Genomic DNA, 14,524 nt, shown 5'->3' on the forward strand with positions numbered 1-14,524 from the left:
GCCCCATGAGGGGACAGGACTAAACTCAGCAACTTGTGAGTAGCATTCCACCAGCATTCCTTGACTGTATAAATGATGGTTTGATCTTCTGATTAAAAGGGACTGCTGCAAAAAACTGGGTGAAAGGAAGGAAAATAAATTGTGTGGAGGTTTCACCTCCTTCTTCCACAGTGTTGCAGCAAAGAAAATGTCTAGTTCCAGGACACCAAAATAGAAATTCTCTGCTTGCTGGGATGGGGCCTTTATTACCATCTCTTGATGAAATAGGAATTGCACTTTTCTTTGGCTTTTTTTTCTGAACAGGGATTTTGCTATCTTCTTTTGGCAAAGGCTTAAATTCAAATTCCTTTTTGTGCCAAGACAATCTTTTTTAATCCTTTCCATATGGTGCAGGTTTAGCAAAGACTGCCTAGACTGAAATAAATTATAGAATTCTCAGGATTAAAAAGAGAGGATGTTGGAATGTGACATTATGGTGGATCTATTGAAAACAGGGCATTTCTTTCCTTGCCCAGTTCATGCCACTTTCACATGGGAATGGGGAAACACCAATAAAGTACTGTAGTTCACTAGAACTCCCTAGTGAGGAGGAATGGGGGTACTTTCAGTAATGGATTGGTTTCCAAAATGAATGGGAATTGAAATTAAAGTGTTCATATGTTTGCATTACTCTAGTGCCCAATCCTGTCCAGGAGTGTCTCTTCTTGTCTGGAGTGGCTAGCCCCCTTCTGAGATTCATATATGCTGAGCAACAGGCAAGGTAAACCTGTCCATCTAGATCAAAGGGGGTAGAATGGAGTTACTAGTTATGTTCCACTCCTAATTCCTAGATAATTAAAACCACAAAAGGCCCACAATGGCAACTGGAAGTGTCTCTCCAAAGCATCCTGAAGGTCTTCTGAAGAGCAGGGAAGTCACATGTGACCTCCTTGCACCCCAGAAGGCCTCCCAGATGCCTTCTGAGGGAAATCTACGGGTGCTGAAGCCATGTATATGGGGCCCATTGTAATTACATTTTTACTTTTTATCTGATTTGTCCCTGCTTACAGGAAATTCAGTGGACCGTCACATTTCTTTGCTTTGCTGACACTACTGTGGGGTTCAAATGTAATAAATATTCCTAGAGTTCAGTGCTTTCCTGGGAGGGTTTTCTTTCCCCCCTCCAGACTTTTGCCTTGCTTTGCCTGGTCTCTGTAGCCTGGGATAGTGGCAGTAGATAAAATCTACCAAGTGTTTTCTCCTTTCAGCTGCTGGACCAGTAAAAGGAAAGTGGGAACTAGGAAAGGTTCCTGAGAGCCATGGTGATGTAGTTGGATTTAGACCTGGAAGATCCAGGTTCAAATCCCTGCTCACCCATGAAACTTCCTGGATGACCTTAGGCCAGTCACTCTCTCTCAGCCTCACCTACAGGGTTGTTGCAAGGAGAGAAAGAACCATGTACACCATCCTAAGCTCCTTGGAGGAAAAGTGGTATAAAATTATGAATGAATGAATGAATGAATGAATGAATGAATGAATGAAAAAGATATGTGTGTGCTAATCACTATCCTTAACTGCTATTCCACCCTTGGTCAGCCTGCCCACTCTTGGGAGTTCTCTTCCTTGTCAGCTTCCCAACTACCTGCTTCATTATACCCTCTCCAACAGTGGAGTCTAGGTGGTGTTGGAGTGTGAGTGCTGTAACCCTATAGCCCTTGTATCAGGGTCCTTCTTTTCAGATTTCATCCTGAGGCCATGTGTGGCAGGAAACAACTGGGATGTAGCAATGGGATGCTACTTTGTGCTATCAGAAGACCACAGCAAAAGTACATGATGGTTCAACATCTGAAAGGTAGTAGTGAGGTTGACTATTCTGGCTGCCCAAGAGGACTCTTCTGCCTTAGACAGTTTTCTGTCAAAGAGCAGTCTCAACAATTGTCTCCTTCTTGGACACTGCCTAAGTGACTCCATATTTTTTGTGGTTGTTGGTTCATTCTTTGTTTTCTTTCTTTTGTTTTAGCTCTTTGCTTTCTTTTAATCCTCCAAGCCATTATTTTTCTACCATTTCACCTTGTGAATGTCCCAGAGCTAGGTCTACTAAAATATAAAAAAGATAGTGTATACCAGTCTGAGCCCATGGGATAAAGTAAATCATGATCAACACTACCATTATTGTAAGTTGTCTCAGTGGTCTATTCTCTGAGTAGCTCTGTTTACTGTGTCATGATCCCAAGACTTAACTGGTCTCTTGAGACCAAGCTTCTAGGAAAACCAAATGTACGTAATCCACATTTACTCCACAGTGACAATGACTTCTATTGTAGGCTCTGAACATGAAAAGGATAGTTGGACTTTTCAATAAATCTTCATCCATGGTTGGATACAGATACAATGCTCTAATATGATAGGAGAAAAAAAGTGCTTCTGGAATAAAAAGCATCCATGAAGATAAGAGTAAGTAATTTATACATGTCTAACTGATGTGAAGTTTGAGTAACACTAAATGCATACACAACAAAAGCGGCAATCCTACCCGCACTTACTTGGGAGGAAGCCCCATGGACTGTAATGGGAATTGCTTCTTAATAGACCTGCACAGTATTGGCTCTATGTCATTTATGTTCAGGAACCCACTCGCAGCTAAAGTGGAAAATCCACTTGACAGAAGTTTCATGATAGTGTCTGGAACCTATTGTGGGTGTAATCCTAACCCCTTATGTCAGTGCTTTCCAGCAATGGCATAACAGTGCCAATGGGACATGTGCTGCATCCTCTAGTTGGGTGTCACTCATGGAGGCCTCCTCAAAGTAAGGGGATGTTTGTTCTCTCACCTCAGATCTGCATTGCCCTTATGTCAGTGCTGGAAAGCACTGACATAAGGGGTTAGGTTTGCGCTCTCAGTCTACAGCAGTCATGCACAACTTGCAACCAACCAAGCAGAATGTAGCCCAGCAGCTGTGTACTGTGGCATTCAAATTGCTGGACTTTTCAGACAATCTAAAACCCAGGTTGACAGAGCCCCTTGGAAAGCCACAGTAAGTGACTGGTGTGCTGCATTATGTTTGGTGTGCCACAGGTTGTACACAACTCATTTACATCTTGCTCCGGCTTGCTTCTTTCTTTATAACTGTTTGTCTTCTTGATCTTCAACATGAAAAGAACTTTTAGTGAATGCTGATGGATAGTGAATCTTTGATGATGGATAATGATGTTCTTCAAAATGATTTCTCTGCCAAGTTTCCATTTCAGTGATGATATTTTGTGTTTGGTCCATTCTCAATTTTCCTCCAGCACCATGGCAGTAAATACTATCACCCATGCTGCAGCAGACATGGGAAGGCTGAAAATGGCAGTCCCATTGTTAATCCCACCACCCTCATCCGTAACATCTAGTATATTATATGACAGTAGTTCCCAAAGTAGTGAGTTTCGACCCACCATGAGAACTGGAAGCAGGGCATTCCATTTAAGTGAAGTGGCCCTGCTCTGATGGCAGCAATGGTGCTGCAATGATCACAACTCCATTGCTACCAAGGGGCTTTTCTTACCTGAGGGGCAGAGCTGGCCTCTTGCAGCTCCTGGAGGCTCCCAGGCCCCTCTGTGGCTGTGTAAACAATCCTTATCTCTGATCAGCAGCTAGTTCCATTTTCATGCAAAAACCAGAAGCAACTGCTAAGCAGAAATAAGGGCTGTAAACTCCATGTCTGTAAACGTGGAGGACATCAGAGGGGTCTGCAAGCCTCCAGGAGCCTGCAAGGGGCCAGCTCTGTCCCTCAAGTGAAAAAAATAAGCCCCTTGGTAGCAATAGAGCTGTGATCGCTGAAGCACCATCACTGCCCCCTTCCCCGGTCCCCTAAACATTCAAACCTGCAAACACCATGCAAACCCCAGGCCCCCATGCAAACACTTACCTGGTTCCTGATTCCCCTGTAGGGGACTGGAAACCACTGCTATATGATGTTCTGAGAAGGTGCCATGCCTTACACCACCACCCCACCACAAAATGTCCAACAAAACTTCACTATCTGGGTTCCTGCTCCTGCCATTCTCAGACCTTCAGGAATTTCAGATTCAGATTTCAGATTCTACATTTTATGGCCTTCCTGCTGTCGTACTTGGGGATTGTCTCAGGGAACCTCATCATCATCGCTTTCCAGCACTGACAAAAGAGCAATGCAGCACTGAGGTAAGGGAACAAGCATTCCCTTACTTTGAGGAGGCCTCCGTGAGTGACACCCAACTAGAGGATGCAGCACATGTCCCATTGGCACTGTTATGCCATTGCTAGAAAGCACTGACATAAGGGGTTAGGATTACACCCACAATAGGTTCCAGACACTAGGAACCTATAGGAACCTATAGGAATAGGCCTCCGTGAGTGACACCCAACTACAGGACGCCGCACATGCCGCATTGGACCCGCTATGCCATTGCTGGAAAGCACTGACATAAGGGGTTAGGATTGCGCCCTTAATTAAGCTGGTATTCAACTTGTCCACTGAAATCAATGGACTTTATTAGTACTTAACTGGGCTAGATCATGCCCTTTCTCTTTACATTGAAATCTGTCATTGTTTGTCTCCTGTTTAATCAAAGCAAACAAGAATCCTTTGAGACAGCCAACACAGTTCAGAATGTAATTGCTGACTGTTTCATTCCATCTCTTTTCTTTTACAGAATGCAACAGACTGAACACAAAATGTCCAACAAAACTTCAGCATCTGGGTTCTTTCTCTTGCCATTCTCAGACCTTCGGGAATTTCAGATTCTACATTTTGTGGCCTTCCTGCTGTTGTACTTGGGGATTGTCTCAGGGAACCTTCTCATCATTGCTGCAGTAGTTTTTGATCGTCACCTGCACAGCCCCATGTACTTCTTTTTAATGAACCTGGCCATACAAGATGTTGGGTTTGTTTCCGTCTTTGTCCCAAAATCCATGACCAATTCCCTTATGAACACCAGGTACATCTCTTATTCTGGATGTGTGGCACAAGTCTTCTTCTTTGTCATCCTGGCAGCCTCTGATTTCTTCCTGCTCACTGTCATGGCATACGATCGATATGTTGCCATATGCAATCCATTAAGATATGAAATGATAATGAATAGGGGAGCTTGTATACACATAATTACAACAGTGTGGATTTCTGCTTTTGTCTATTCGGTGTTGCACACTGGTGGCACTTTTGCAAGTCCTTTCTGCTCGAACATCATCAACCAGTTTTTCTGCGAAATCCCGCAATTACTTAAGCTCACCTGTTCTGACTTATACTTAGTGGAAATGGCAGTTCTTGTGTTAAGCACAATAATTTGTTTAGGCTGCTTTATTTTCATTGCTGTAACTTATGTGCAAATCTTCTCTGCAGTGCAAAAAATCAATTCTGCTGAAAGCAGGAGAAAAGCCCTCTCAACTTGCCTTCCCCACCTCATTGTTGTCTCCACCTTTTTATGTACTTCTGCCTTTGCATATTTGACATCCCCCTCTAATAAACCATCACACCTGGATATAGCCATTACTCTTTTATATTCTCTTTTTCCACCCATGCTAAATCCAGTGATCTACAGCTTGAGAAACAAGGAGATCAAAAATGCTGTGAGAAGACTTTTGGGTTTAAATAACAATGTCTAAAATTAAAGTCTCCCATATTCTGCTGTACATCAGAATTCTGCATATTTTTTAATTGTTGGGAAGGGCTCAACATTTAGGCATCACTCTTATGACTGGCAGTACTAGGATGAAACTCCAGTGCCTCCTTGCCTCCAGTGTCTATATGCCCAGCTCTCAATTCCTTTTTTTTCTCTTGAGTTTATCATAAATGGTTTGATCCTCTGATTAAAACGGACTGCTACAGATAGCTGGGTAATACCAAAGAACATAGATTGGATGGGGGTTCCACCTCCTTCTTCCACAGTGTTATGGCAAAGAAAATACAGTCTGAGTCCATTATTTGCAAGGGTTTCTGTACTGGAATTGCGCAAGATCTGGCGAGGAGGTAGATGTGGTATCAGCAGTGGCCCCCTTTAAGGGTAAGGCCTGGGCTTCCAGGGAGTGTGTTGCATAGCTGCAGCCACTTGAAGGCAATAAGGCCCTCAGGCATAAAAGCACCTGATGAAGGGAGAGTTTGGCGTGGGTAGCAGAAGGGGGAAAGCTTGAGGAAGGACAAACTGGATTGAGGAACTGATGGCTAATGGACTGCTAGAACTGCTGATGCGTGAATGGACTTTGGAAACTGCTGTAGCAAAAACTACTGGAGACACTAAAACTGGTGTTTGGCTGCTGTGCCCAAGACCTGCTGAGGACCAAGGGGCTGCTGTAGTGGTGGGAGGCTGCTGGCAGGAAGGAGGACCTCTGTAGGTTAAACAGGTGAGCTACCCTGGTGGTGGGGTCCAGCAGTACTGCAGGGCAGAACCAGGGTCATTCTTGTGTAAAAAAAAAAAAAAGGAGTGTTAATTAGCTAAATGTGGGCATAATTCTCCAGGCAGAGCTTGGATTGGGATTTGGCAGAACAGTTTCATTCCCAGAACTGATGTGGATGGCAAAAATTGTAATCAGGGCAGGTAAGAGGCAGGAGCAGATGGGTCTGGTGGCAATGGCACACACTGGATCCTATCTCTCCATTTCAAAGCTCACCACTCCTTTTCTCTCCTCAGACATCACCAAAAGTGGTAGCACATGTCCAAGGAGACCCATAAATGGTCCCAGGTGTTGCTTACAGGTAAGTATAAATGTTAAAGGTATACTTACCTTCTGTTTGCTCTCAGGTTCCCCCCCCCCCACTGCTGGATGTGGTTCTTGCCTTTTGGCACAGCTGCATTGGTTCTGGTTGTGGGGGATAAGATTGGAGTATTACTCTGAAGCAAATGTAAAGAAATGGAAATTCTACACTAATTTCAACAAAGAAATTCAATTTCAGCTGAGGAAGAGGCATGACATTTTCAAAGTTGGTAATAATACTCCTTAAAGATATAATTCATGTAACTTTTCAGAAATATTGGTTACAAGGAAACAGTTACACTCAGGAACAGGTGAACTGGCACCCAGAAATAGAAGATGTCATTTCTGGGCTGCAGCAGATCATGATGCCTCATTCTTCTACTACAACAGTTGCCAAACTTGCAACTGCTATGCACTGAAAAACCAGTCCCCATTCAGACCAGAGGTTGCTATTCTGCCACTGTGCTGCATGTATTCCAAGTCACTGAGGGCATAGGGACACTCTGGGCAGTTGCATCTATTACCTAGCAGCCCAGTAGGCTGTGTAACAGGACATCCAGGCAGACGTGACTGCCCAGAGCATCCCTGTGCTCTGATAATAATAATACAGGTATTTCTATACTGCCTTTCTTGGTCCTCAGATTTCTCTTCAGACTTTATTCAATGTGGTTTACATAGGCAGGCAATTTAAATCCCCGTAGGGATTTTCACAATTTTAAAGAAGGTTTCTATCTTTCAAGAAACCACAACATTCAAATGTTTCTTTCTTGATCTGGTCGCACATTCTGGCCTCCATCCTCCCACGCTCAGAGCAGATGGAATAGCTCGGCTCAGCTTGTCAGCTGCTTCAAGGTCGCAAGATGCCGGTGGCCTCGAACTGGCGACCTTCGAATGTTATCTTCAGGCAAATGGAGGCTCAACCCTCTAGACCTGACCTCCTGCCTCTGATCAACTTGGAATACACACACAATACATACAATACAACTTGGAATACACCTCTGATCAACTTGGAATACACACATTACATGGTGTAATGGTAAGCACCAGGATGGAAGGCTTTCATTAAACCCTGAATCTGGCCCACGGGTCAGGGGTTGGAGGAGCATGCTTTACTACCCACAGTAAAAATTTCATTTTGGTAGAAATATTCCAAGTACCTTTTCAACACTCATATACTAATGGTTCTTTTCTGCATCTTTGGGCCTTTGGGAGTTCTCAACCTTCCAAGGCCATAAGTATACAGTCGTATGCCACTTAACAGTGGGAATCGGGGCTGCGATCCCTGTTGTCAAGCAGCGCTTGACGCAATGAGGACCCTCTGCAGGGAAGGGGATGTTCTGCTCCCCTCCCCTGTGGAGGGTTGTCTGAGCCTCTCAGAGAAAGCACATGTCTGAGTGCTGCCACTGTAAAGCTCAGAGGGAGGGAAATCACATCTCTCTAGCGACTTCTAGTTTCACAGAGGAAATCAGAATTTGCGTGAGAGGTGCAATTTCCCTCAATCTGAGCCACGCAGAGGCAGTGCTTGGATGTGTGCTTCCTCTGGGAGGTTCTGACAACCCTCTGGAGGTGAGGGGAGTGGAGTGCCACTCACATTCATAGGGTGGGGGTGTGCACCATGTGACCACGTGTGGTCGTCGAATATGTAATCCCGGCATAAGCTGGTACATCACAAAAGGGTTCACACCTGTACTAAAGTATATCTTCTTCAGGTATATGGAAACACCTGGATATTTTTCTGGTGGCATAAATTTCTGAGTTGTGGTCCTCTACCTAGAACTTGACCCCCCCTCCCCCCCAAAAAAAAACACCTTGAAGATTTTACATTTTTCCTGTCTTTGGGTCTAAATGTAACTGAGGGATTTCATAGAGGAACTGATTGACAATATTGGCAAAGAAAGTGGTTTCAGAGGTGCCACTGAAGCGCAGTACTCCATAGAGAAGACCAGGTACCTACACACTAGCAATCATTTGCATACAGGTTTTCCTGTTCATTATCATTTCATATTCCAATAAGTTGCAAATGGCAACATGCTGATTGTATGTCATAGCTGTGAGGAGGAAGACAACAGATCCTGAAAAGACAGCAAGTAATACTATCAGGGGCCCAATTGGAAACACTTTTGCAGGGCCCCCTCTACTAATTTTTTAGCTCTTAGCTTGAATGGAGTCAGGCCAAGACAAAAAGTCTGTTCAGTGCAGGTGGATAGGACCCCTGTATAATAGGCACCTGGGAGGTCAGCTGGAGGGAGGCCCAGCCCACAGTTCTTCCCAACTCTTGCCCATGGCTACCCTGTCTGCAACAGCCTGCTCCAGAGTGAAACGGGGCAGAGGATGGCGCCGGGAGCTGCAAGGATGAGGAAAGAGTGAGAGACGCATGCTGCCACCTGCATGGCACCAATTTCAGACCAGTTGGAAGCAGCAGTGGGTGGGAGCTGCTTCTGCAGTGACCCAGTTCCTGGCCAGTTAAAAGCAGTGGTGGGTGAAAGGGCAGCGCGGGGCCCCCACCGTGAGTGTGGCCCAAATGGGCGAAATTGCCCCAGTTGCCTAAAAGCTGGCCCTGAATACAATTTGAGCAACGTATTTAGGATGAGAGTTGTATCTGGTATTCATGAGGGAATTGATCACAGATGTGGGGATAATGACCAAAACTTGGCAAAAGTCCTGGAAAGTCACATTTATCAAAAAGATGATGTGCATGGGCTTGTGCAGACAGTGATCAAGGGCCACTACAGACATGATGAGAAGGTTCCTTGTTGCAGTTACCAAATACGGAGCCAGAAATAAATGGAGAAACCTCTGTCCTGAAATTTCCAAGAGGAGAAGTTCACAGTCCAGTCCTAACTAAACACCAAAGCCAATGCAGCCATGCTGATGGAGTGCATGCTGCAACCCTTGAGGGGGAAGTCCCTTACTCTGGGGCAAGACTCCACTGCCCAAATGGCTCTCTTTGGATCTGCACCAGCAAAATGGCTGGTGCATATCTTAGGCCCAAATCCTAACCAACTTTCCAGCACTGGCATAGTGATGCCCATGGAACATGTGCTGCATCTTGCAGTTGAGTGGCACTCATGGAGGCCTCCTCAAAGTAAGGGAATATTTGTTCCCTTGCCTTGGAGCTGCATTGCCCTTAGGTCGGTGCTGGAAAGTGGTTTAGGACTGCACCCTTAGAAAAGCAAGGGAGAGGTAAGAGAAGAGGCACAGTGATGACTGGACACTGGTGCTGATGGGATCCACTCTCTCCCTCATTCTAACACCTGCTCACCCCCTCCCTACCCAGACACTTCCCCATTCCTCCCCCTCCTCTCCCTCCCACTGCCCCCCCCAGCTTTCCAAAGGTCCTGCATATAGCCATTTGTGGGCCCAATCCTATCCAAATTTCCAGCACCAGTGTAGCCACAATGCAACCCTGAGGTAAGGGTACAAATGTTCCCATACCTTGAGGAGGCCTCTGTGACTGCCCTGCCACCACAAGATGCACTGCATGCCCCGTTGGCACAGCTGCACCCGGACTGGAAAATGGGATAGGATTTGGTCCTAAGTCAGCAGGTCTCTGTTTGCAAAGGCCACCAAAATGGCCACCAGGGGCAATAGCGGCAATTGTTCTTTATAGCAGAATACCCTATGTTATGTTTAAGCAGTTTTGAACACTTAGGTCCAGGATTCAGTAAAATACTCACTGCTTTGAAGTAGAAGGAGCGGCTGGTCCATAAAAGACAAAGGAGGAGATTCAGCCTGAAAATTACAGTAGTTGCTTTGTTTTTTTGCACCAGTCTGTGGGCTGCATTGGTCAGTCACACTTAACCAGTGCGTCAGATTCTTCATGACTACCTTACATCCCATTAATTAGAGTAGTAGTAAAACATAACAAACATTTGGAATTGTAAATATTTCTTAAGGCCCGATCTTATCCAATTTTCCAGCAATGGTGCAGCAGTGCCAACAGGGCATGTGCTGCATTCTGGGGGGGGGGGGGCGCAGCCACAGAGGCCTCATCAAGGTAAGGGAACATTTGTTCCTTTACCTTGGGGCTGCATTGTGGCTGCATCAGCGCTGGAAAGTTGGGTAGGGTTGGGCCCCCAGTTAAGTACTGCAGCCCAGCATGATATGGTGAACTTTAGACTGCTGAAAGACAGCCACATCACTGCAATCTTTCCCAGCCCTACTTCTGAATTAGTGGAGGATGGGGTTGAGAGGCTACATGCTTATGTAAGAGTTCTCTTCTGGCTACCCTTACAGAAGTCTATTTTTACATACGTTGGATCTCTTTTTGTGCTTGCACAGCTCTGTGGAAGGGCTTGGGACAAGGGAGGAAGAAATGTGTGAAGCGAATGTAAGCAGCTGTGGCTCAGCTTATGACTGCCCAGGTACCCCTCATAAAAGGCACAAGACCACGTACTTTGGAGTAAAATGGACCACATTTATTGACCTATAAAAATTGATCAATTTAACCGCATTGAGTCCTATTTACATGAGCTCCCTTCAATGTGTCCATTAAGTGTTCTCACCTACCCTGGAAGAGACAGCGAACCTGTCCAAAACTCCCCAGATGACTTCACTCTGGCTCCTACTTGAGGTTGCCTCTTGGTGACCTCAGCTTTTCAACACCAACTCCTAGTACGGGAGTCAAGGAAGCCAAATTGCTCCAACTACCCTAGGTCTCCCTGCTTTGAGTAGACTTTGCAATTCAGGCCTTAGGATTCACCAGTTTTCTGGTTGTCCCCTGACTCTCACTCAGCTAAGAGTGCAAATCCTTATTCCTACTCCCTATTTCACATGATACGTGCTAGCCATGGCTTATCCTGGCTAAACACCATACCTTAAGGGCAGTCTGGGGCACGTGGAAAAAAAAAGAAGCCAACAGTCAACCAACAGCCAAGCAGGTGTAAAGTGGAAAAAAAAAAATCTGACCGGGCCCCAAAGGGCAACCAACTAACCTCATACTATTGTAATAGATCAAAAGACACTGGACCTTGTAATTCGTTGTAAAGGACTTCTCAGCCACCCATCCCAACTTACACCCACAAAAAAAGTGAAGAATTTTTACTTCAGACTAGCCATAGTAATAGGGACCATGAAGTAAATAATCCCCCATTTGCAGATAACCTGAAGCATCTCTCTCTCTCTCTCTCTCTCTCTCTCTCTCTCTCTCTCTCTCTCTCTCTGAAAATGTTGGTTCAACTGGTGAGTTTAATAAATAAACTATAAGAGGAAAAATGGATCAACCAGCCTCCAACCAAGCTGCTGTACTAATTGGGATGTGCTAGCAGTTAGCATACAGCCAATTGCTATGTGCTAACATAAAATTTAAAAAAAACCAAAAAAAAAAAAACCATGAGAGTTGGGTTAGAGAGGATGAGTCCACAGTCCTGACCTCCAAGGCAGCAAAGTCCTTCTGATATGACTCCATATCAAGGCCAGGGCCCACATACATCCTATAGGAGGAAAAAGAATCCCAACTGCAGGAGCTAAAGATGTCTGAAGGCCCGATCCAGAGCACTGCATGCTGGTTCACCACTCAGGATTGGGCTGCCCACCCCCAGGGTAGTAGGCGTCCCCCTTTCTTTCATGTATGCAGCACCCTGGGTTCCTGCTAAGCTGAGTTTTTCACAGAACAGAGCACAGTAACGTGAAAAATCTTGACACCACACACCAAGAGAAGGGGTCCGTGCACTGGTGTAGACCCCTTCCAGGGAGAATAATCCACAGTTCACTTCCAGTGGCTCAAAGGACCTGGAGAAGATTGTCATGGTGCAGAGCTGAAGACCAAAGGACAGGGCTGTAGATCTTGTTTAGTAGGACTTGCTTTGAGCAACAGGGGAGATACTCATCATTACATTTCCAAAACCCTTTCCAGTTGTACATGGGGTTGCAGTCAAAGCAAGCTGCTTCACCCAGAGAAACAGGATCATGGCAGATAACTTGCAGGCTCCAACAGGATATATTTATAGGGTTGCAATAGGTAAGACCCTTGAGACAGGGAACCAAACATTCAGTGTGTTCCTGAGAACTGAGGGATCCATGTTGGAGGTTGTGGAGGGAGGGTGGTGAGTTTTAACTCATTTGTCAGCCATATCTCTAACTGCACTTCCATTCTTTTCCCCATTAAAGAATAAATAACTGTATGGAATCCATATGTGTGGAAGCAAAAATAAAGAAAGCTTTCTTAGAAAGCATTTGAACACACACCAAGTAATTTTGATAGGGCCACCTTGATCTCTTTGTTTCTCATGCTGTAGATAACTGGATTTAACATGGGAGGAACTATAGAATACAAGATAGAAAATACCAAATCCAAGTATGAAGGGGTGTCAGAAGATGGCCTGAGATGAGCAATGGAAGTTGTCAATACAAGTGTGGAGAAGACAAGGAGGTGGGGAAGGCAAGTTGAGAAGGCCTTTTTCCTTCCCTGCACAGAGGGGATTTTCAGCACTGCGGTAAAGATTTGCACATAGGTTGTGATGACAAAGATAAAGCCACCCAATACAATAAGAACACTTATGACAACGGCAATCATTTCAGTTTGATATAGTTTAGAGCAGTAGAGCTTCAGTAACTGTGGGACTTCACAGAAGAACTGATTGACAATATTGCAGCAGAAAGTGGCAGCAAATGTCCCACTGGCATGCAACACTCCATAGAGAAGACCAGTGACCCACACACCAGCAATCATTTGCAGGCAGGCTCTCCTGTTCATGATCATTTCGTACTGCAGTGGGTTACAAATGGCAACGTACCGATCGTAGGCCATCACTGTGAGGATGGCGAAATCACATCCTGCAAAGGCGATAAAGAACAGAACTTGAGCCACACAACCAGCATAGGAAATTTTTCTAGTATTCAGGAGAGAATTGATCATGGACTTTGGGATGATGACTGAAACTTGTCCAAGGTCCTGCAGAGCCAGGTTCATCAGGAAGAAGTACATGGGGGTGTGCAGGCGGCGGTCAAAGGCCACTGCAGAGATGATGAGAAGATTCCCTGTTAGAGCTGCCAGGTACAATACCAGGAATATAAGGAAGTGGAGAATCTGCAGTTCCCGGATCTTTGAGAATTCAATGAGTAGAAACTCAGACACAGATGTGTGATTGTTCATGTTTTAATCTTTGATAAGAAGCATGTCATCTCTGGATGGAAAAAGAAGAATAGCTGTTAGATTTTTGCCTATCCATTTAAGTTGGTGAACAGAGCTAGGGATAAAAGGCAGAGTGTTGAGGACTTGGGATTCTCTTTCCAGGTGCTGAAACAACTGCCCTACAACCACAAGATCAAATCTTCCTACTTGTACCTATGGTTTACTGTCCTCTTTGTATTAATGCTTGTCTGGAAGAGCAGTGCTGTATGACATAATGTCTAGTCACAGCACTATGTTTCAGCAGCTAGACTCTCTAGGAATTGTCTTTAGGATGACAGCATTAGACATTTATTTGCTCAGTGATTCAAAACAATACACCTTGCTTTTGGGTAGTAGGAACTGCATGTTCATAAATAAAACTATAGCCTTGTTGACTGGTTGGATCACATGTCTCTGGTGAGCAATAAGCAGTTTCACTGTGGAAATCTTTGAACCAAAGCATTGTTGTTTAACTGACATTGGGTACAATCCTAACTCCTTATGTCAATACTTTCCAGCACTGGCATAGCGGTGCCAATGGGATGTGTGCTGCATCCTGCAGTTGGGTGTCACTCACGGAGACCTCCTCAAAGTAAGGGAATGTCTGTTCCCTTACCTCAGAGCTGCATTGCTCCTTTGTCAGTGCTGGAAAGCACTGACATAAGGGGTTAGGATTGCGCCCTTAATTGATCTGCATATTTATGACATTTTGCCTTGGTTCA

General features: G+C 45.0%; 2 protein-coding genes across 2 annotated transcripts; one reads left to right on the top strand and one right to left on the bottom strand.

Moving 5' to 3' along the window:
• The first annotated feature begins 4,678 nt into the window (after positions 1-4,678).
• LOC136652919 (olfactory receptor 14I1-like) lies at positions 4,679-5,605 on the top strand. Its single transcript, XM_066629842.1, has one exon. It carries the CDS (start codon positions 4,679-4,681, stop codon positions 5,603-5,605), a length of 927 nt encoding a protein of 308 aa, XP_066485939.1.
• A 7,249-nt stretch (positions 5,606-12,854) lies between these two features.
• LOC136654376 (olfactory receptor 14J1-like) lies at positions 12,855-13,799 on the bottom strand. The gene has a single exon (XM_066631358.1). It carries the CDS (start codon positions 13,782-13,784, stop codon positions 12,855-12,857), a length of 930 nt encoding a protein of 309 aa, XP_066487455.1. The 5' UTR covers positions 13,785-13,799.
• Between the last annotated feature and the right edge of the window lie 725 nt (positions 13,800-14,524).

Source organism: Tiliqua scincoides, chromosome 5, assembly GCF_035046505.1.
Source record: "Tiliqua scincoides isolate rTilSci1 chromosome 5, rTilSci1.hap2, whole genome shotgun sequence".
Taxonomy (NCBI): Eukaryota; Metazoa; Chordata; class Lepidosauria; order Squamata; family Scincidae; genus Tiliqua; species Tiliqua scincoides.

Coding starts and splice junctions, on each gene's coding strand:
- LOC136652919 (XM_066629842.1), top strand. CDS start 4,679: ATGTCCAACAAAACTTCAGCATCTGGGTTCTTTCTCTTGCCATTCTCA.
- LOC136654376 (XM_066631358.1), bottom strand. CDS start 13,784: ATGAACAATCACACATCTGTGTCTGAGTTTCTACTCATTGAATTCTCA.